The 23,693-nt window shown below is 42.4% G+C and overlaps 1 protein-coding gene across 9 annotated transcripts in view; it reads left to right on the forward strand.

The window, feature by feature from the left end:
* The window catches only part of CCDC90B (coiled-coil domain containing 90B), a 148,705-nt gene that overhangs the window by 91,621 nt on the left and 33,391 nt on the right, over nucleotides 1-23,693 (forward strand). For 2 of the 9 annotated variants that reach the window (XM_057748709.1, XM_057748711.1), the window contains exon 1: nucleotides 18,556-18,973. The exons of 2 other annotated variants lie outside the window; for them this stretch is intronic. In XM_057748709.1, coding sequence (XP_057604692.1) covers nucleotides 18,874-18,973 — 100 coding nt within the window. In that variant the 5' untranslated portion in view covers nucleotides 18,556-18,873. Of the gene's footprint in view, nucleotides 1-18,529; nucleotides 18,974-19,121; nucleotides 19,318-23,693 lie in introns of those variants that run through there. 5 more of the 9 variants (XM_057748713.1, XM_057748712.1, XM_057748710.1 and 2 more) reach the window with 5 other exon arrangements.

Consider the following 23,693-nt stretch of genomic DNA (forward strand, 5'->3'; position numbering starts at 1 on the left):
TCAAAAGCTGCCGCTGCCTCTCTCTCTTAGCCCTCAAGGCTGCCTTGTTGAGACCAAGAGAATGGAAATAAAGTGCAGGTACATCAATTAACTGCAGAAACATCCCTCTACCTTGACTTCCAGTGGCATCATAGGTCCTGGGCAGGGTCTCCCACAGCAGAGAATTCTGCAGACAGGGAGGCTGGCCTGCCCAGGCACTCCTGCAGAAAGCAGATGGGGACATAGCTCTTCAAAAAGGAAAAGGACAAAACAGTTGAATGAGTTCTGTGAATTGGTAAATTGCCTAATCTAATCTTTCTCTTTGGGTGAGTGTCCTTTGTCTCTGCTTTAAATGATGGAAAAGGGCACCAGGGTGAGGTTGCTGCCAGCTTTCTTCCTATTAAATGACAGGACCTGTCTGGCATCACCAATATTCCAGAAGCCTAGGAAAGGACATTAAGCCAAATGAAACTCTCCCACTCTCCTGCTGTGTAAGCTCTAGGATCTGACCTAGGCTGGGAGGGCCTGAAAGATGCACAAAGAGTAAATAAAAATAATTCTAGTCATGCTATATTATTAGTTTTAATAATGCTATTATTATTATTAATTAGCTACATAATAGCTCAATAAATAATACTTTTTTACTTTGTGCCAAGCACTGTGCAAATGCTTAATGTGCATTTATCTCACTTTAAAACAATCCTACAGAAAATACTATTATTATGCCCATTTTACAAATAGGAACACTGATACTATATTAAATAACTTTCACAGCTAAGAAGTAGCAATACTAGGACTGGTTTAGCCCCACTCTCAACCACTATACTACAGTGGTTTGTACAGAAGAATCTTAGCTTTCATGAGAGATACACCAAGATGAGCCCAAAATTTAAGACTAAGCACACATATTTACCTCCCCCTTAAAATTCTATAAAACTGCAGAGGAAAAAATAATAAACCAACTAGCATGAGAGGCAGTATAGTATATTGCTTAGGCACACAAGCACTGGAGTCAGACTCGGTTCATATCTCAGCTCTACCATCTAGCAGCTGTGTGACCTTTTGCAAATTGTTTAACCTCTCTGAGCCTACTTATTATAAACCTTACCCTCTGTGTGAATACATAAGGTTTATGTTATCTCATGTAATTCATGAAACCCTGTATAAGATATCTTCAGTTATAAGAATTACCATTGATTTATGTACCAAGAAAGAAAAATTCACACCATTTAATCTATACATCCCAATTTCAGAGCCAGTAAAATTAAAAAGAAAACCTATCTTAGAATCAGTGAAGGATAGTATTATCCCCACGGTAGAGATAAGAAGACTTAAGCTCATTCAGATGTAAACAACGTCTCAGCTAGTTTCTTCTGTGCTCTGTGTGGGTTGTGTTTCTCCTCTCATCTCCATCCCACACTTAGAGCTGGCTTTGTTTGTTCATTTGTTTTTAATTAAGCATGGGCATAAAAACCATACCACACTTTTCCTACTAGACACATCTAATTTACTTGAACAGCTCCAGAAAAACCATGACTGTTTGAAAGATTAGGTTCTCTGTGTTTAAAGGCAACTCTAACATTTCACATGACCTAAAAACAGGACCCCTCACTCAGGCTCTTTCACGTACAAAACAGGGCTTTCCCTTGTTCCCCGTTATAGCAAATGTCTCAGGGTTTGGAGGAAGCTGAATGGGAACCCTTGAAAAGAAAAGCAGCCTTTCTTAGTAGACACGCTGTTTTATAGAAATCCAGATGCCTTGTTTTATTCGTAGAAAGAGCACTTACCAGAGATCCAGAGGCCTCGTTCCAGTTCTGACCTGCTCTTTAGTCCCTCAGGATTAGGGAGAGCGTGTGAGGAGCAGCAGCTACAGCACCCACGGCATTTCCTCCTTCCCCACTCGAGGTGGAGAGGATCCTGGAGGACGTCTGCTCCAACCCTCATGTTATTATGAGGAAACTGAGGCCCTTATGCAGGAAGGACCAGCCTCCATCACACAGTCCCTGGAAAGGGCATGGGCTCTGGGCTCCATCTCAGACCTGGGCTCAAGCCCAGCTCTGCCATTGGAGTCTATATGACCTTGGGCAGGTCCCCTAAGCTCCCTGGGAAAGAGCTGTAATAGTTCTTTCCTTAAAGTGGTGAGGATTAATGGATACCTGACGCATAGTCTGGCATATAGAACACAATATCACGTATTATTTACTACCTACAACTTCCCATTTACTCTGGTGATGCCTTCTCCAGCTGTGCAGAGTAAGTTGGATTCCTCTTTAATACAGCAGGCCTTCACATAAGTGAAGAACACAGTCCTGTTCCCTGGGTTTTATCAAGTTATGCTACACAGTCTCTTCAATCCTATTTTTTGTGACATGCTTTTTTGATACCTCATGGATCCATCGATCCTTGCTGAAAAATTCCATTAGTAGTTGTTTCTGTTAAAATAATACATACTACTGAAGAGTCACCATAGAAAGAAAAAATGACAGATCATGAAAAAACATTCACAGTATATGTTAGAGGAAGGATTCCTATCTCTAGTAGATAAATGAAAAAATCCTGTACCATACACTACATACACAATTTTTTTTAAAAAAATTGAGCCCAATTAATAACTGGACAAAGAGTATGAGCCCAAAATTCACACCAAAGGATTTGCAACTAGCAAACAAGCATCTAGAGAAATAACCAAGCTCATTAACAATCAAAGAAATAAAGACTAAAAATGATTGTGAGGTGCTATTTTATATGTAAAATTAGTAAGGAAAAAAAAGTTTTTGTCACGATAATATCTGGTGCTTGTGAGGGTACAGGGAAACTGGTGCTTTCAAAAGTGTAACTTCCAGAATAAATTTATACAACTTATTTATAAAACAATTTGGCAGTATATCTAAAGAGCAATAATAAATGTTTCTACTCTGATCCAATAAAGTCAATTCTGGAAGTTTATCTTAAAAAAAATGAAAACATTTTATACTGTTTATAAAAGAAGGCTCAAATGGCCAACAACAAGAAATTGGTGTAAATGATTCAGTCTACACTGTCTAACATAATCGTTTAAAAGTCTCAGTACGCACATGAGAAAATGGTGATCGTGCACAATGTATATCAAACAAGTAATATTACATTTTTTTAAAAAGTAGGCTATAAAATTATATATACACTGTTATTTATGGCAACCATGCTTTAAAGAAAAGAATTCATAAGAAAAAGGATCGCAAATAAATATACCAAAGTGTACATAATCGTTTCCTTGAGATAGCAGAATTTTTTTTTTTCACCTCAGCTGGGAGAATACATGGTGATTATACTCTGAGAGGCTGCAACGGCAGAAATATGTAACACCTCTGCAGGAAAATTCGGCTAAATCTCTGCTTGGACTAAGGAATTTTATCAAAAGGATTTTAAGAATAAAAATAATGCATTTATTTCAAAAGCCAGTGCTGCCAAAAACAATTTTCCTAAAACCACTTCACTCCAGTATCTGGAGGCTGGTAAAAACATATCAGTTCGTGAGGGATGCATATATATTTATATAAAAAGATGTCATGGCTATTTTCATTTGGGAACAGATCTTGCAGTTGAAATTATAAATCTGTGCTGTTTTTACCCAAAAAAGATAAAAATATTAAAAGTCAGCCAGGGTAATATCTTGTTAGGAGTAACTTCCCAACCAGCTCCTTGAAAACATTTTGCTTTACTTATTTCGTTTGCTAACTATGGTGGAAAGGGTCTGAGAAACCAGTTGGGACTCTGGTTCTAATTATGATAGTAATTAGCTATAAAACCTTAAGCAAGTTATTTAACTTTACTAAGCCTCAGTTCTCTTGTCTGTAAAATGGGAATAAGAATACTTAGAGAAGTATGGCAAGGAATAAATGAGAAAGGGTGTGGGTTTTTTTTATTAATTTTTATTGGAGTATGGTTGCTTTACAGTGTTGTGTTAGCCTCCACTGCACAACAAAATGTGTTAGCTTCCATACACATACAAACAATCTCCTCCCTCTGGACTTCCCTCCCATTTAGGTCACCACAGTGCATTAGGTAGAGTTCCCTGTGCTATACAGTATGCTCCCATTAGTGATCTATTTTACATATAGTATAAATAATGTATATGTGTCAATCCCAGTCTCCTAATTCCTCCCACCCCACCCCTTTCCCCCTTGGTATCCATACATGTGTTCTCTACATCTGTGTCTCTATTTATGCTTTGCAAGTAAGATCATCTGTACCATTTTTCTAGAGTCCACATGTATGTATTATTACATGATATTTGCTTTTCTCTTTCTGACTTACTCCACTCTGTATGGCACTCTCTAGGTCTATCCACGTCTGTACAAATGAGCCAATTTCATTCCTTTTTATGGCTGAGTAATATTCCATTGTATATATGTACCACATCTTATTTATCCATTCCTCTGTTGATGGACATTTAGGTTGCTTCCATGTCCTGGCTATTGTAAATAGTGCTGCAGTGAACAGTGGGGTGCATGTGTTTTTTTGAATTATGGTTTTCTCTGGGTATATGCCCAGTAATGGGATTGCTGGGTCATATAGTAGTTCTATTTTTAGTTTTTTAGGGAACCTCCATACTATTTTCCATAGTGGCTGTACCAATTTACCTTCCCACCAACAGTGTATGAAGGTTCCCATCTCTCCAGAAAGGGTGTATATTTTCAGTGACCTATCAGACCAGATGGTTGGACATAGTATGCCATCTTCCTACCAACCCACAAGGTTCCTGAGGGAAATATAAGTGTAGGGCAAAAATCTGGCTAAAGAACACCCTTTACTACTATGAGGCTGCAAACACTAAAGCAGACTGGGCCACACGGAGCACTCCTTTGTCTATACATCCTAGATCATGGGTTCAAAGTGAAACCAAGCAGGACGCTATGGAGTTTTCCCGGGGACAGAACTCCCATGTCCCCTGTCTCTTGTCTGTAGAAAAGCTTTAGCCTCCTAGGCCTTCCCCAAGTTCCAAAGAGCAAATTTAAACAGAGAAGTGAGAAAAAAGCAGAAACAAAGGAAAACAGTCAAGCAAGACAAAATAAGAAGAGTTTAGCCATAAAGCAAAGTTAAGGACCTTTAGTTCCTTCTCAGGGGCTATAGATAATAGCCTGAGCCATGTCCTTGAGTTGTTTTGCAGATACTAAAACCCCCACCAGGATGAAGAATTTAACTACATGCTAACCATCAGCATGTAGACCCCAGACCTGTTGGAACCAGAAGATTGATGATGTTGACTACGGAAATACTACCCAGTTACCTCACCACCAACGAATAAGAAGAATGTCTATGAGCTGATCAGGCACCCTGCAATCCTCTCCCTCACTTTGTCTTTAAAAATCCTTCCCTGAAAGCCATCGGGGAACTTGGGTCTTTTGAGCCTGAGCTGCCTGTTCCCTTTGCTTAGACCCACATTGAGTGCCTTGCAATAAATACTGCACTTTCCTTTGCCACAACCTGGTGTTGGTAGATTGGCTCTACTGAAGGTCAGGTGAGCGGACCCAAGTTTGGTTCAGTAACAAAAGCTGACTGAGTGGCCTCCTTTGCCCCTTCCTTGTCAGTTCACATGAGAATTCCAGATCTTACGTCTCAGGTAGGGAGGAAAGACCAATACAGAAAACACCCAGGCAAACAAAAGAGCCCACATGCTCAGGAGCAGAGCAAGAGGGCTTCTGCGGGCCTGGCTGTGGTAGAGCTGGTCTGGACTTCACAGGCTAGGGCAGTAAAAACAGCCCCTGGCCTGTCTCACCTTTACACAGCAAAGAATATTAAGCTAAAGAAGCACAAGAAAGCAAGAAAGAGATGGCTGCAGTGTCCCCTGAACAAGAGAAACCCAACCCTCTGGAAGGAAGAGGATCCCAAGAGACCAGCCCTATGTCAGATCTGACCTGTAAATGGTTCAACCCAGTGGATGCTCCTCTTGCTGGTCCAACAGAATGTGTTCAGACACCAGCAATCTGTAGCAATGCTCTCCCTACACGAGGGGGAGAGGGTGAGGCAGCAGCGAGGACTGGCTGAGTCTCCCCCAGAACTTACACGAAGGGCCAGTGCGTGATCTATCACACCAGTGCCGTTTCCCTTCCCCTTCCAGGCTCCTGGCATGGTTGATGTGGAAGGGACAGCAGAGCTGATCTATTCCAGAAAGGAGGGCTGGGTTCCAGCTACTTAGGAATAGACAGGGGATCAGAAGTGAGCCCTTACCAGCTCTCAGCTGGAACCAGCTCCTACAGCTCAATAGCTAATCTCTCCCCAATGTCGTGTCCCCTCATCTTCATTGTCTACACTGCAGTCACAGAGATCTCTCCAAATCGCTCATCTAACTCCAAATCGCTCTGCTGAAACTGCTTCAGCATCCTCACTGTGTACAGAGTAAAGTTCAAGTTCCTCGGCATGGCATTTAAAGCCCTTGCCTTCCTAGTCATGCTCTGCTGCTCACCAGCTCTGAGAACTTCAGTGAGTTCATTAACTGTTCTGTTTTTGCTTCCTCTTTGTAAAATTAAAATAATATAGTCCCTATCTCACAGGGGTTTCGTAAGGATTAAATGACATAATAAATGCGTAGTTCTTAGAACTACGTCTGGTCCATGGGAAGCACTCAAGACATTTAGCTCCTATTACCACCGTCATCATCATTCTTTCTCCAATTTATATCCCTGTTCACGTCTTCCCCTTTGCCTAGAGCACCTTGCCTAACCTTTTACACCTGCTAACTCCTACTCATCCCTTAAGATTCAATCCATCATTGCCTTCCCCTGCCAGCCTTCTCTGAATTCCTAGGCTTTTCTGTGATGCGGAGTTCTCATTGCACAGCTCCATCACAGCGCTTAGCACACTGCGTTTGTCTATGCTCTGTCTCCCTCTGCAGACAGGAGCTCCTCAAGGACAGGGCCCAAGTCTTATTTATCTTTGACTCACCAGGCCTGAGAATGCATAAATGATACACGGCAAATAGTCAGTTGTTTACACTGAAATGACCCTGAAAGTATCATGCATCCAACATTATGTGAGAAACTGTGAGGAAGACAAAAGGAGAAAGGGATAAATCCTTGGACTTGAGAATTATATATGCTTATTGACTAATTCCAAACAGTATATGGATTGGGTTATATGTGCAGGAACTCCAAGGGACTTCTGAGATGAAGTACATTCCTGAGGTCCATGGATACCCACCCTGGGTCAGACACCAGGTCAGCCCATCAAGCCCAGGTTCTGGCATTTACAGCCAAAAGCATTTCCAAGAGGGCCCCCAAATGGGCCAGCTGTAGCCACACAAACTTAGAACCTTCTGGGAGGGCTGTGAGGACATAAGTCAGGCCGTTATGCACTGCTGGTGGCTCTGCAAAGCTGGCGTAGCACAGGGACAACTCCAGTCTACTGCGGCCAATTCTGAGGGAAAATTCCCTGACCACACTCCCCACTGAGGGAAAAGGTCATGCTCTGAGCCTCCAGACCTGTCCTTCCTCTTCTGGCCGGAACTGTTTGGAAGCCAGGGACCAAATACTTAAAGGCAGCCAACCCAAGACTGGCCAGCAACTTGCAGAGAAAAGTGTTACCCAAGCAGGGCCTACAGTAATTAACTAAGTCAGCCTGACTCTCTCTGGAATTTGGTTAGAGAGTTAAGGAAGGAATCAGATATCTGTTAGAGGAAGAAGAAGCAAGAATGCGGGGCTGGTTATTCTCTGCTTGCCCTCGCTCCCGCCCTGGATGCATTCTGCACTCCTCTGCCCTGATCTCCTGGGTGCTGACCTCTATGAGTGCATCGCCAGGCACCTTTTCCCTCTGGCTTCTAGCTGGGATCAAGTTCAGCCAATGGGGCAACTGGCAGGAGTTTGGAGACTGGAAGAGAGAGAGGTCACAGTACTAAATCATCCCACTCCCTCCCTCCCACACCCCAGTTCTGGTAATGTCTGCCTTCCCCTGTGGCCACAGTCCCACCAGGCCATCCTTAAATGGCAGCAACTTCTAACCAGACTCCAAGACCACCATCTCCTCTCCTTGCTCCTGTAGCCCTGGGAGTGACAATGGCTTCCTGCCCTTGCTGGTCTCTGGGGTCTTCTTGTGGGTTCCTTATCTCTGCCCACATTTTTGCAAAAAGTTTCTTCATTTAAAAGTTGTTCAAAAATCCCAGCTGAGGAATGCCAGCCATTTCCTGCAGGGGCCTGAACTGATACAAAGAGAAACAGAGAGGTCACTTTAATGGTATAGGGACAGAGGGAGGACCTACAAAATCCTGCTTTTGCAGCCCCAGATTCTGAAGGCTTCCCCTGTTCAGGCTCCTTTAAGCCCAACTGCACTAAGGATGCCCCTCTTCTCCTAAGGTGAGGCCTTGTCTTTCAACTTTCCAGGACTGGGCTCACACATCTATTTTCCTTATTACCACACGTCTCTACAATAAACGCCCTGTTCTCTTGTTCTGACAGCACCATCAATGCCTAGGTGGCTGGAGGGCAGGAACTCAAGCACTGCTGGTGGCCTGTAGAGCTGGCACAGCATCTGGGAAAGTCCACTTGGCTGTAGCCGCCATTAGCCTAGTGCTTGGATCCATCAGAAGGAGAAGAGGACCACTCAGAGCCTAGATGTGGACTCAGATTTGGACCCACGGACTCCTCACTGTTATCAGAGAGATGAAATAAATGAAGTAGGAGCAAGTTACTACAAAGGAAGCTTGTTTACACACATTCTCTTCTGATTTTGGCAGTATCCCCTCCAGCTCTTCTTTCTGTGATGAGCATTTTCCCATCTTATGTCCTTCACAGAGGACCAAACCCACAGCCTCAACTGTCTGACACATGAACTCAGCTGTGGTGGGAACCAACCTCTTATGATTCCTTTGTACCCTGATTTTATTAACATTTTAAAACTCACTGTTACTTGATTTTCTATTCCCATATTTTATCTGGGAGACAACCTGCCACATAGTGACTCATAAGATGAGAACCTGAAAACTAAAAAATAAGAATCTGGATAAAACTAAAAATAATTGCAATCACTCTTTAGAGACACTGGAGAGGAGGAAGCGTGTGTAACCACCACAGTTGGACTAGCTAACCTCCAGGGCCCTTCCAGCTCAGAGAATCTTTGCAAGAGTGACCTTTGCCCGGACGGTTAATTTTCCTGTTGATAGGCCCCGCCTGGTTCCTTGCCAGGATCTGAACCCCTTGTCCTCCAGTGGGTGAGGTCTGGGATGATACTTGACTCCCACCTGCAGCACCATCCTCACCCAATCTCTGGAGCTGGTCCTGTCCAGAGGCAGGCAAGAGAGTTTCATCCTGACCATGTCTGCGTTATTGCTTCCAAAGGTCAGGCCCCAAGGGCAAGGCTCCAGGCTCAGGCCCTAAACACAGCAGCTTCTCAGGGAATGTTCACTGAATGAATGAGGGAGTGTGGTTCCCTGTGCCTAATCCCCACCCTGGCAGCCTTCCCAGCAGCCCCGCTATGGCAGCCACAGTGAATTGGCTTATGCAGGCCCCTCTATGACGCTCTTGACAGAGTCTGCAAAACTAAAAACACAATTTCCCAAACTTCCTCTTACCTATATTCTGAATGTGATTTAGTTTCTCTAGTCAGAGGCACTGGCCTAAGACAAATTCAGAACGGAGTCACATGGGGAAAAAGACAGAGCATCAGTTTGGGGGTAGAACAGAGTCGAACTGGCTTGGGTTCAGCTGTGGCAGCAGCTTCCTGATTTTGGCAAAGGCAGCAACTCTGCGATGTGATTTTGGGGAGTCATTCCTGGAAGCTCAGTTTAGATTCTGTTTCTTTGAATCTCCAAGCAATTCTGTGAACCCTTTCTGCTAACCAGGTAAAGAGATTCTGTTATTTCTAACTATGAACCCTGACAGACCCCCCTCACAACCTCTCAGACTGCTCCTGGCCTTCCACTTTCCAAAGTTGTTCCCCATCTCAAACTCCCATACACGTCATCACAGCTCAGTTTACCTAAGCTCTGTTAGGAACTCATTTTCGGGACTTCTCTGGTGGCACAGTGGTTAAGAATCCACCTGCCAATGCAGGGGACACGGGTTCAGCACAGCAACGAAGACCCAACACAGCCATAAATAAATAAATAAATAAATAAATAAATAACACAAAAATAAGAACTTCCTTTCCTTTGGGCCCTGGGCAAGACGCTGGAATTATTGACAAAAATGGGACCTAATCCCTGCCCTCCTGGAATTTATAGTCTAGTGAAGCAACTAATTGTGTCATCAAATAATTTATCCATCAGAGATAGGAAATCTGAGAAAGTCTTAAATGGGAGGTATTTCTCTTCTGAGAAGCTCACTTGCAAGGCAGCTCATCTTCCTTCCAAACGTGTTCACTGAGCACTGCTCTGAGAATCTTCTGGAAAGTGACACAAGGATGGGTAAGATTTTGTGAGGTGAGGGATTTTTAAATCTACCATGGCCAACAAGACTCGCACAGCACAGTCAGCTTGACTTCCACAAGGACAGCAACACACATGGCCCACCAACTCCACCCTGTTTCTTCATCATAAAGGCTCCCACTCATTGCTTACAACAGTGCAAGGGACACACAAAACCTTACCCACATGCAGCTGTTGGGGAAGAGAACGCTGTTCACCTTGGAGATTCCAAGGACTTAGTGCCATTCCAGCCGTATCTCCTATTAATCTCACCATTCGCCCTGAGGCTTGGACGCATCTAACTTTCACCAGCTCCAGCACATGACCTGCCCTGTCTGCCTGCACCTTGCCCTCACTCTGACTGTCCACACTGCTCTCCTACTGTGTCAAAATCAGCTGAATGCCACCCGCACCAAGAAACTTTCAGTCGATGCCTGGAGACAGGATGAACTCCACATTTGCACTGTAGACCATTGATGTTTACAGAGTTTAAGATTATCCATTTTTGAACAGCTTCAAACTACCCTAAGGTCCAAGATATGGCTAATTTGGAGTTTTGTTGAGGAGAGAATTTGAATCACAGCTGCTGTGAGGCTGGGGTACAGGCAAGTATCACTGAACCAAGAGGGTGGTGCAGAGGTTTGGCGTAAACAAGGTCTTAGAGGAGAAAGGGGACAGAGAATGTTGGTGCCTCCTGGTCCACCCTCACCTTTATCCCACTCTCTTAGAGAAGAAGGAGTTGGTAAGGGTTTGAAACCTACCCCTGAACCCCAACAAAAGGGCTGGGGCATCAGGAGATGCAGGCCAGGTCCTCTAATAAGGGAAAGAGGAAGGCCGTGTAGAGGGGATGGCCGAGGACCAAGGGGGCAGGGCTGAGCACTGATGACTAGAAGCCAGGGTTCAGGTACCAGCTGTAAGGCAGGAGCTTGAGATGATAGGGCCAGGGAGCCAACCAGCTACGCAGGAGCCAAGCACCGTATTTCCATACTCCTTTGTCACGTCTACCTATTGAGTCTGATATTTCTGTTGTATTTTTTCTGAATTCTGTGGGAGAGTATGAAGCTATAGAGGATTCCTCAAGTTCAGAGGTCCCAAAGGCCTTGGTACATACCCTCTGAAATGAGAAGGTCTACTGGATCTGGTAAGCACCTGCATCACAGTGTCAGTCACCTGGGAGAGTTGCCTTTTCCTCCACTAGACAGGCCAGGGATTTTGTCTTGGTGGTCCTTGTAGCTATCTGTGGGACCATAGATCAAAGTGAAGCAATCATGGCACTTGCCTGCTGGACCAGATTGATTGGTTCAAGAGTAAAACCAAATTCAAGCTGGCTCGTGAATCTCTTCCCTTCAATGTTTGGACTTGGAATCAGAGAAAACCCAATCAGTCTCTCTCTGGTGGCCGAAGCCAGATGAAAACTTTAGAGCTGTCAGAGGCTGTTTTCCTCCCATTTGAAAAAAGCCAGACTGCAACCAAATAATAGTAATATCCGCTAATACTTTTTAAGTAACTTCTATGTACCAGGCATTATGCCAAGTCCTTTATGTCCATTTAGTCCATAATCTATTTAGTCCTCACAACAACCCAAGGAGGAAATGATATAATTATCTTTGTTTACAAATAAGGAAACTGAGACAAAGCAAGGTTAAGTACCTTGCTCAGTATCACACAGCTAGTAAGTAACAAAGCCTAAGGTCATCTGGCTCCACAGTCCGTTATAACCTCTACTCCACCTTGCAGAGTTGGCCAGAAGAAGGGAGAAAAAATGAGATGGTCAGAGGCTTGGTTATATTCAAGCCCCTCTTTCAGCAGTTGCAGGATACATCTGGAACTGTCCGCCTGTGTCTGTTAGAGAAGGATGTGTGTGCAACCAACACACAGCTGGTTCTCAAGGTGAATTTCTGTCACTAGCAACCAAACAATTCCTAGCGAAGACAGTATCTGCCCAGCATGGAGCATGGTGTCCACCAACAACCTTCATACTCTACATCTTACCCTTCCCATCTCAACGGAGCAGCCAAAGTGAGATCCCAGTTCCATATGAAATCGCATCCTTAAAACCCTCCAATCTCCTCCTAGTGTCCTAGGAGAAAGTTGAGACCTCTCTGTGTAATATACAAGATCTTTCAAGGTCTTGCTCCTGCTTCATTTCTCATCATTTCCCCACCTGCTTTCCACCACAATCTACAACCAGGGGGTGAAAAATGAGTTCATGAGCTCCCACGTACTGTCTCAACCCCACCACCATTTTATCTAAGCTCACCCCAGTTGCTCACAGGTAGTTCCCGGGACTGGTGTCTGCTTTGGGTCCTGCTCCCCTGACTGGTGTTTGCTACTTGCTTCTCCAGAGACAGAAAGCCAAAAACAGAACTCAAGACCTTAGCACTGCCAGATGAGGACTGCTCACCTGGCTGACTCCCAAATACTGTATCCACATCATTTCTTTCTTTTCTCGTTTTATTTTATTTGATTTGGCTGCATTGGGTCTTTGTTGCTGTGTGTGGGCTTTCTCTAATTGCGGCCAGCGGGGACTACTTGTCATTGCGGTGCTCGAGCTTCTCATTGAGGTGGCTTCTTTTGTTGCGAAGCACGGGCTCTAGGCGTGTGGGCTTCAGTAGTTGCAGTACGTGGCCTCAGTAGTTGTAGCTCAGGGGCTCTAGAGCGCAGACTTAGTAGTTGTGGCGCATGGGCTTAATTGCTCCACGGCATGTGGGATCTTCCCTGACCAGGGATCAAACCTGTGTCCCCTGCACTGGCAGGCAGATTCTTAACCACTGCACCACCAGGGAAGTCCCTCCACATCATTTCTGTCCACTGTATTTCACCTACCTGGGATTCTGCTGCCTAACTAAAATGACATGTGAACAAGTGCCCTGCATGGTGCCTAGAACACAGTAGTTGCTCAGTATGTGATATTTTCCTTCTTTCCTTCCTCCCTTTCTCTGGGGAACCCTATTATTGAAGCACTGTTGTCCTCATCCTGCCCCCATGAAAGCTTCTCAGGACAGACTCCCCACTTCATCTGCCTTGTGGCATATCTGAGAACTATCAGGCCTGCTGTCTAAGTCCTAGGTCTGACAAGAATGATTCAAGTCCTAATGCCTTAGATCCATGTGGGTGCTACTCTGGGGGCTGGGTCTGCAGGTGGGTATCAAAGGGCTCAGCTGTGAAGAGGAAAGAGCTTCAGAAGCTGACACCCCAGCAGACCTGATGGGGCCTGCCCACACAGCACCTTTCCCTAACCCTGGATTCACTATAAAAAGAACAAGCTCAAAGCAAGCTGTTCTGGAAGCACCATTCCATCTTCAGAGCAATTCTATTTGTGTCAGCAGAAGATAAAGGGCTGGAGCATCCCATTCTGGTACAATTGGAACAATTACCACTTAAATGTGATAATTACAGTTTGATCATTTGTAGGCAAAGGCAAGATTGATTCCAAGATTTTCTCCTCCTAGTTGGAATTTTCTATGAAGAAACTACTTATTTTCCAGACCATAGGCTTTGTATTTCAAACCCAGATGTGAATGCCTTCCAGTGCCTACCTTTCCAAGAGGACATAAATTCTGATATTTCTTTTCTGTGCTGTGCTGCTAAATTTAGGGGTGACCATGACAATTGTCTGGATAACTTAAACGGGAAGAGGATTAGACCTTTAGCATGTGCCCATGTACTTAAGAGCCAGCTGTCTTGTCAGATGCCATACTGACATCTTGGCAACTATTTGACTAAGGTGGCAACATAAATAGTGTTTCTCTCAAGGCCTTGAATACAGAAAAAAGCTATATTCAGATTGCATTTTGTATCTGTAAGCTGCATAATTGATCTGCCCATTCTGGACATCTGAATCTTATCTGCATGCTTAGAACCTTATCATGGCTGCAAAAAATTGAGAATAAACAAAACTAACCTATGAAATAAACTAATACAAATTACCATGCAAATTATTTAAGCATAAGTGTACATAAAATCAATTATAACCACCACCATGGGATAGGAATGTAACTTCAGGAACAGTGAAACTCTTGATGCTTAGCCAGGTATGTCTAAAGAACATTTTTGCCCTCTTCCGGTCCAGAAGGTCTTCATTTGTCATCCTGATTTTGCATTATAATCCTTTTCTGGGCCCACAGGGAACCACGGTCCACACATATCTGTCTCTAATGGCCACCTCCTAGTCTTGAGATTTTGAGAATTCTCAGCCTCTCTCTTTTTTTGAGATGTTGAATATTTTTTTTTTGCATTTTAATTTTTTAAATTGAAGTATAGTTGATGTGCAATATTATATGTTACAGGTATACAATTTAGTGATTCACAATTTTTAAAGGTTATATTCCATTTATAGTTATTATAAAATATTGGCTATTACCTATGTGTTGTACAATATATCCTTGTAGCTTATTTTATATGTCTCCCTTTCTGTAGTAGTTCCAAGTTCATGGCTTAAGTGCTGATAGAATCATGAAATCAACATTTTTATGGTTCTAGTGGCCATTAATCCTAATATATCAATGCAAATATCTACAAAATGCTCCAACTTAAAGAGGTTCACAATCCTGCTTGCCTTTCTGCAGCTGCTTGCAGCTGAGCAGCGTTGCATGTGTCCCTCAGCCTTTCAAGGGAAGAGCACCACCTCCAGATGACGTGCTATATTCAGGAGTCTCCCACCACCTGGAGGTCCTCTACCCCAGGCTACTTCTCATGTCTTACAAACATTCCCTCCTTCCCATAGCAGTTTGGAGTGTTGCTGTTTCTCCATTTCAAATTCTCTCACGTCCAACCTATGCATATTCTGTTCATCTGTAGAGGACACGTTTGTCACCCTGGGTCTTCCACAGGAAAACATCCACCTCTTTCATATATATATATATATATGCTATCCACCCCTTTCATATATATATGCCACAATTTGTTTATCCATTCATCCTATGATAGACATAGTCGGGCTGTTTCTATCTTTTGGCTAATATGCCTAGTGCTGCTATGAACATGCGTGTGCGTGTATGTGTACTGCTTTAATTCTTTGGATAGACATCTAGGAGTGGGGTTGCAGGGTCATATGGTAATTCTATGTTTAACCTTTTGAGGGAAGACCCATTACTTTTTTAAGTGGATGGGGAATTGTTTGTGAAAGGGAGTGGACTTTTTTTGTGAAAGACCCAGATATGACTGGGTATCCTCTACAGAGGGCAGGACTGTGTCTTACGTCTGGATTCCCATGGCTTAGCACAGAGCCTGGCACCATAAATACTGCTCAAGGATTAGTTGTGGGAATAAATGAAAAATCATTGAGAGACACTATCAAATATGATGTAACATTACAAGGTATATAATGTTTTAACAATTCTTTTTTTTCTTTTTCTTTTCTTTCAATCATTCTTTCCTTTGATTCCTTGTAATTAGCAAACTGGTAATAAGGTGTCATTGCCAGGCCCCTTGTACAATCAGGAAAAATTTCTCCCTGTATTTGTGGGGGACAGGGGTTGGTGGTCACTTTCAAGCCATGAAAAATGTGATGTTAACATAAAATAACACAAAGCTTTTGTGACAATGGGCTCCTCTGACTCAAGGATTACAGAAAAACTGTAAAATTCGTTGCAGAAATAGGGCAAAGGATTATCTTCTGTTCAGTCCACATACGCCCTCTAGTGTCAAGAACTGCAAGTAAGCTAAGGAAGGAAATGGAGCCCATTGGATCCCACCGGTCTCTCTCAATGCCTCATTCACCTGCCTTAAAAAATGCACTGGGATTCCTTCACATCACCTCTTCTAAGAGAAAATAACTGACCAACGTGAGTGGCCCAGGATGCATCCACTCTCCTTGAAGTCACCAGAGCTACATTCACAGAGCTGAAGGACCTCTGACCATCTCATGCAATTATGTCCCAACTGGGTCCCCAGACCTCTGGGCATAAGAGGATAGAGTATTGGGATCCTCGAGAGGGTCCCAGCATTTCACAATGCCTAAAGAAATTGTACTGTCACTGGAGATGAAACTAGAAATCAAAGAAATTGGCAAGTACCTGTACCTTCAGCTGGAATTTATCAGCTTGGTATTGGATCGTCACCGCTTATCTCCCACTTGCTAAACCGTAGTTACCTATGTCTTGAATTAATTGAAAATAAGAAGATAAGTAATGCTTTTACATATGTGGTGGGTAAAGAGTGCAAGATCGTAGAAGCACATCTGTCACCGTTTTCGCCAACATCTAGCATAATGCCTGGCTCACAACGAGCCTTTGGTAAACATGTGTTGAAAGAATGAAAAACATTCAAAATATAGTCATAGTTTGATGAGAAGACCTGATAGATTGGGACATAGGAGTTATTTGGAAGATTGGATGGAATTGGGGGAGATAAAACTGAAAAAAGAAGAATAAAAAAGACAATAATTTGGGTAGAATTTTGAGTAGACTCTCAGGAGATTTCAAAAGTTTTTGAGCCCAAACTGATAAAAGCCAGTTTGAGCACCTTTCCATAAAACACTATATGCCATTCACTAATGCAAGCTAAGGAATCATTGCTGCTCCCAGTGTCTGATGAGGGGACCTGGCCATGAGAAATGCTGCCTCTTGAAAGCAACCTAGTTAATCCATATCTCAGAGGCCAATAGGGTAGCAGGAAAGTGGGTTCTGATTTTTTGACTGTGAAGGACCACTTTTATTATGTTTTTTTTACCCTTAGGAGTCCCCGGTTTAAACATATCTTGCACTCTTTACCCACCACATATGTAAAATTATTATTTTCCTATTTTCAACTAATTCAAGGCATAGGTAACTACTGTTTAGCAAGTGGGAGATAAGCAGTGACCATCCAACACCAAGCTGATAAATTCCACCTGAAGGAAGAGCTGCTGCTTGTTAGGTGTTCACATGTGCCATGTACCATGCTGAGTATTTTATACGCATTAGCTCCTTTATTCCTCTCAACACATTTACGGGAAAATATTAACACATTTATGGGAAAATATTTTTATCAGTTAAGACTTTCAGCATACAATAATAGCAACAATGGAGAGTTTGGAAACCCAGGAGCGTTAGGGAGGTCTCAGGAAGTAGCTAAATCTATTAGCTGAATACCACCTGGACTCGCATTCCATCTGCTACCCCTGTTTCTGCTTTCTCTGGCAAAATGTGGCTGTGCCAGCTTGCAAATTCACTTGCTGTAGTTCCGGCGAACTTCAGAAGATGATTAAGAATCCCGGAATCCAATCGCCAATTCCATATAAAAAAGAATGTGATTGGCCCATCATCAACACTGTATATTTGTGTTGGGGAGAGAATTTTACATTAATACAAATAATAATAGGTATTAATATAAAAGAGGTACTTTTTTTTATAATCATTACTGAATTTAAAGTAATTTGTGTTCCCACTTACTGATCTATATCTCCCAGGCTGTGAGCTCTTCCAGAGCAGCTGGAGTTATTTTTAATTAACAATGCCTGTTGACTTTACTCATATCACTTATCAGATTATACTCATATTGGGGATATATATATATATAATGTATATATTCAATTTTTAGAGTTTTATATATATTATTAAATTATTTTCAAATATGTTGTACTAACAGATTCCTGCCAGCATTTTGAAGTAAACCTATCTGATGGCTTATTTTGTAGAATCAATAATTATTTTTTAGAAAATCTTTTAACAGGTAAGAATGGTATATCTTTGTGTTTTATTTTTTTTAAACTGGTGAGACTAAACTGGTTTGTTTGTTTGTTTGTTTGTTTTTCTTCAATTTTTTAATAGTCATTTATATTTCCTCTTCATTTATTTTCTGTTAAAGCCCTGGCAGGAATCGTGTGCTTTTAATGTGCTCACAACTACTCTGTGTTGTTATTTTCAATATTTTACCATGGTGGGGAAAAGTCTGGAGTACTGAGGTCTGAGAGGGATAAACGTTTAAAATCTGGTCCACCCTAGATACGAAGGAATTCAGTTTCCCTGAAGAGAGCGAGTAAACCAAATACATTTCTTCCTCCTGTACACCAGAGGGCAAAGCAGCAGGATATGAAGCAGCAAGAATAAGGGCTGGCGGGACTACACTTCCCAGAAGGTCTCTGCGCGATCCCCCGGGATGCTCAGCGGCCGAGGACTGCACTTCCCAGGTTGCCGTGGGGCTAGACGTGACTCCGTTTCCCGCTCACCCAAATTGGAAATGGTCACTGGCTCTCCGGCGGGAGTCGTTTGTTGTGCTGTACACCTCTTTGCCAGGAAACGGGCGCCGGAAAGTTCTCAAACAAGATTACGTTTGTTAGGGCGGTAACGGCCTGCATGGATTGGGGAGGGGCGGTGGGAGAAGCGGACTGCTCTGAACCATGGTAATGAACTGTGGGTCGGCCTGTGAAGAGGCCCAGCTTTGCGGCACTGCCGTGCGAGCCTGCGCCGGGAGGCGGTTGTGTGACAGGTCGAAAACTACATTTCCTAGCATCCTCACGGTACCAGAACTACCTTACCCAAGAGCCTGAGCGCGATTCATCCAGCCTTTCGCCCTCCCCGGCCAGCTGGAAAACCGAGAACATGTGGGGTCGCTGGGTTTGGCGGCTCCTGCGTTCTGAGGGCAGCGGGGGCCGCCGGGTTTCAACTCCTCGCGGGCTTTTTTCCCCGGCCCTGCGGAGAGGTGAGAAAAGGCACCGTGTCACCGATGCCTGCGTGCTCTGTAGGAAGACGGTGCCCTGCCTGCTCGGGCGAGCGTGAGGCGAGGGTGCCACGACTTCCTCCCAGCCCACTCCGGGTCCTGGCGGCCCTGCTGCCGGGCCTCTCCCCGAGGTTTTGAGGCGGGAGGGCCGAGGACTGAGAAGAGGACCGTCCTCTTCTGAGAGCTTGCCTCTGAAGGCCTGGCTTCCTTCCCGCCTGGCTCCGCCACTAGAGCCCCGCCAGGCGTCTTTCTGAACCCTTGTCATTATTGTCAAATGAAGCTGATACTCCCTGCCCTCTCGTAGGTGTGTCAGGAGCGACCGTAAGGTACTCTGTGTTCCGGGAGGGCTGATATCTTTCGCGGCCTGTTCAAACTTAGACTGTGTTACTTAGGCGCTGTCCTCGAACCCAGGCCTTTGGTAAACTACAGCGTGCATTTCAGGTCAGGTCCGCTTTATTTTCGCTGTGACTTTCAGTACTCTGCAATCACCTAGTAGCTTTACAAAAAAAAAGAGAAGAAAATGGGAATGCCGTAACCTACAAGGGTTTGTTGACTGGCAGACGCAGTTGTTAGCAGTGTGTCCTAGACGTCTGACTTTATTCAGAGACACGTTTCCAGAATCTTGTTTCCCCCAGTTTTAAAACTCTTTAAGATTGTCCGCGGAGTAGGCACTTCGTACTAACCTCAGCATTGTCTGTTCACCCTAAATTTTCAGAGCCAGGTTAACTGAGCTGTCCAGTACCACTACTTTGTGCTGTTTTGCTCGTTGTTTCATTTTGCTCACAGCAGGGCTGCAGTTGTTGATCCCCCATCTGTAAGACCGCTGTTTATTTCCCAGGGTGCTTGGCAAGGTATTTGTATATATTCAGGTGTTTAGTGTACATGCACATTGTGATGGGCTTTACAAAATGGACGTACCATTATTTGAACCCAGGGAAATCACCCCAGCCTCAATCCTTTGTAAACTTTTAGAGCTAATATAATTTGTGTCACTTATCACTAAACAAATATTTATTGAATGTTTACTGTGTACAAGTAGTTTAAGCTTGCCTCAGAATGTCGGTAATCAAAGAATTTGAAAACCTTCACCTCTGACCCAGGGAAGGGTCTTAGTTATCATCTAGTCCAATTCCCTTTTTAAAGACAAAAGAAGGCACAGGAAGGTGATATTATTTGTCTTAAGTTTTATGACCAATAGTGCTCGATTCCTAGTTCATTACTACTTCCAAAACTTAGCAGAACATCGAAAACACTCGGGGTGCTTTCAAAAACACAGATTTTTTTGCCCTCCCCCAGAACTACTGTGTCAGTCTGGACAGGTGGAGCCCATGGATCTCTGTGTTAGTTTTTTATTTAATATATTAATCCTGATAATTCTGACGCAACTAGCAATGCATACATCGACAGACCAGAACGTAAAAATATATATCAGTAATCACCCATGTCACTGAAGTGTTGCAGCTCTAGAGTTAGCAGTAAATTTAAAAATTTTTTTTATTTAATTCAAGTATAGTTGATTTACAGTGTGTTAGTTTCAGATGTGTAGCAGAGTGATTCAGTTATATATATATACATTCTTTTCTTTTACGTTATCTTCCATTATAGGTTATTACAAGATATTGAGTATATCCACTATACTTTAAGATATTAAATATAGTTCTCTATGCTATATAGTAGGACCTTGTTTTTTATCTATTTTATTGATTTATATGTAGTAGTTTGTATCTGCTAATTCCCAAACTTCTAATTTATCACTCCTCCCACCCTTTCCCCTTTGATAACCATAAATTTGTTTTCTATGTCTGAGCCTGTTTCTGTTTTGTAAGTAAGTTTGCTTGTATCATTTATTAGATGCCACATGGAAGTGATATCATATGATATTTGTTTTTCTCTTTCTGACTTACTTCATTTAGTATGATAGTCTCTAGGTCCATCCAAGTTGCTGCAGACGGCATTATTTCATTCTTTTTTATGGCTGAGTATATATGTATATATTGTATATATGTACCACTTCTTTATCCATTCATCCGTCAGTGGACATTTAGGTTGCTTCCATGTCCTGGCTATTGTAAATAGTGCTGCAGTGAACATTGGGGTGCATGTATCTTTTTGAATTATGGTTTTCTCTGGATACATGCACAGGAGTAGGGTTCCTGGATCATATGGTAGCTCTATTTTTAGGTTTTTAAGAAACTTCCATACTGTTTTCCATACTTGCTACAACAATTTATATTCCTACCAACAGTGTAGGAGGACTCCCTTCTTTCCACACCTCCTTAATTATTTGTAGATTTTTTTGATGGTGGCCGTTCTGACTGGTGTGAAGTGATAACCTCATTGTAGTTTTGATTTGCATTTCTCTAATAGTTCAGTGATGTTGAGTATTTTTTCATGTGCTTTTTGGCCATTTATATGTCTTCTTTGAAGAAATGTCTATTTAGATCTTCCAGCCATTTTTTGAGCAGGTTGTTTTTTTTTGATATTGAGCTGCATGAGCTGTTTTGTTTGTTTTGAGATTAATCCCTTGTTGGTCACTTCATATGCAAATATTTTCTCCCATTTCTCTTCATTGTGTTTGTGATTTCCTTTGCTGCACAAAAGCTTTTAAGCTTAATTAGGCCCCATTTGTTTATTTTTGCTTTTATTTCTATTGCTTTGGGAGACTGACCTAAGAAAACATTAATACGATTTATGGCAGAGAATGTTTTGCCTGTATTCTCTTCTTAGAGTTTTATGGTGTCACATCTTATATTTAAGTCTTTATGCCATTTTGAGTTTATCTTTGCATATGGTGTGAGGGAGTGGTTTTTTGGGTTTTGTTTTTTGTTTTGTTTTTGGCTGTGCCACAGGGCGTCGGTTCTTTAGTTCCCTGACTAGGGATGGAACCCATGCCCCCTGCAGTGGAAGCATGGAGTCTTAACCACTGGACTGCCAGGGAAGTCCTGGGATTGATTTACCTGCAGCTGTCCAGCTTTCCCAACACCACTTGCTGAAGAGACTGTCTTTTCTCCATTGTGTATTCTTGCCTCAGTTGTCAAAGATTAATTCATCATAGGTGTATGGGTTTATTTCTGGGCTCTCTGTTCTGTTCCATTGATCCATATGTCTGTTTTTGTGTAATACCATGCTGTTGGGATTACTGTAGCTTTATAGTATTGTCTCAAGTCTTGGAGGGTTATGCCTCCCGCTTTGTTCTTTTTCCCGAAGATTACTTTGGCAATTCGGGGAGGGGGGGGTGTTGTGGGTCCATATAAATTTTAGGATTATTTTTTCTAGTTCTGTGAAAAATGTCATGGGTAATTTGATAGGGATCACATTAAATCTGTAGATTGCTTTGGGTAGTATGGCCGTTTTAACAGTATTACTTCTTCTGATCCAAGAGTGTGAGATATCTTTTCATTTCTTTGAATTACCTTCAGTTTCCTTTATCAGTGTTTTACAGTTCTCAGCATATAGGTCTTTCACCTCCTTGGTCTTGTTTGTTCCTAAGTTTTGTTTTGTTTTGATGCAGTTTTAAAAGGGATTGTTTTCTTACTTTCCCTTTCTGATATTTCATTGTTAGTGTAAAGAAATGCAACCAATTTCTATATGTTAACCTTGTATCCTGCTGCCTTGCTGAATTCATTTCATCAGTTCTAGTAGTTTTTCTGTGGAGTCTTTTGGGTTTTCTATATACAGTGTCATGTCATCTGCATATAATGACAGTTTTATGTCTTCTCATTCAATTTGGATACCTTTTTTCTTGTCTGACTGTTGTGGCTAGGACTTCCAATACTATGTTGAATAGAAGTGGTGAGAGTGGGCATCCTTATCTTATTCCAGATTTTAGCGGGAAGGCTTTTAGCTTTTCACCATTGAGTTATGTTGGCTGTGGGATTGTCATAGCTTTTATTGTGTTGAGATATGTTCCCTTTATACCCACTGTGGCAAGAGTTTTTATCATGAATGGATGTTGAATTTTATCAAATGCATTTTCTGCATCTGTTGAGACAGTCATATGTGGTTTTTTTTTCTCTTGTTGACATAGTTTATCACATTGATTAATTTGCATATGTTGAATCATCTTTGTGATCCTGGAATAATCCAGCTTGATTGTAGTGTATGATCCTTTTTATGTGTTGTTGGATTCGGTTTGCTATTATTTTGTTGGGAATTTTTTCATCTATATTCATCAAAGATACTGGCCTGTAATTTTCTTTTTTGATAGTATCTTTGTCTGGTTTTGGTATCAGGGTGATGATGGTTTCATAGGATGACTTTGGAAGTGTTCCCTCCTCTTTAATCTTTTGGAAGAGTTTGAGAAGACTCAGTATAAGTTCTTTCTTTGTATGGTTGGTAGAATTCTCCAGTGAAGCCGTCCAGTCCTGGACTTTTGTTTGCAGAGTTTTTTAAGTATACATTCTAATTTACTTCTAGCAATCGATTTTCATATTATCTCTTCTTTGTTCATTTTTGATGGGCTGTATGTTTCTAGAAACTTGTCCATTTCTTCTAGGATGATGAATTTATTGGCATATAGTTATTCATAGTATTCTCTTACAATTTTGTATTTCTGCAATTTCAGTTGTTATTTCTCCTATTTCATTTCTTTTTTTAATATAAATCATTTATTTATTTATTTTATTGGCTGTGTTGGGTCTTTGTTGCAGCACACAGGCTTTCTCTGGTTGCGGCGAGCGGGGGCTACTCTTCATTGTGGTGC

Source organism: Hippopotamus amphibius, chromosome 9, assembly GCF_030028045.1.
Source record: "Hippopotamus amphibius kiboko isolate mHipAmp2 chromosome 9, mHipAmp2.hap2, whole genome shotgun sequence".
Classification (NCBI taxonomy): Eukaryota; Metazoa; Chordata; class Mammalia; order Artiodactyla; family Hippopotamidae; genus Hippopotamus; species Hippopotamus amphibius.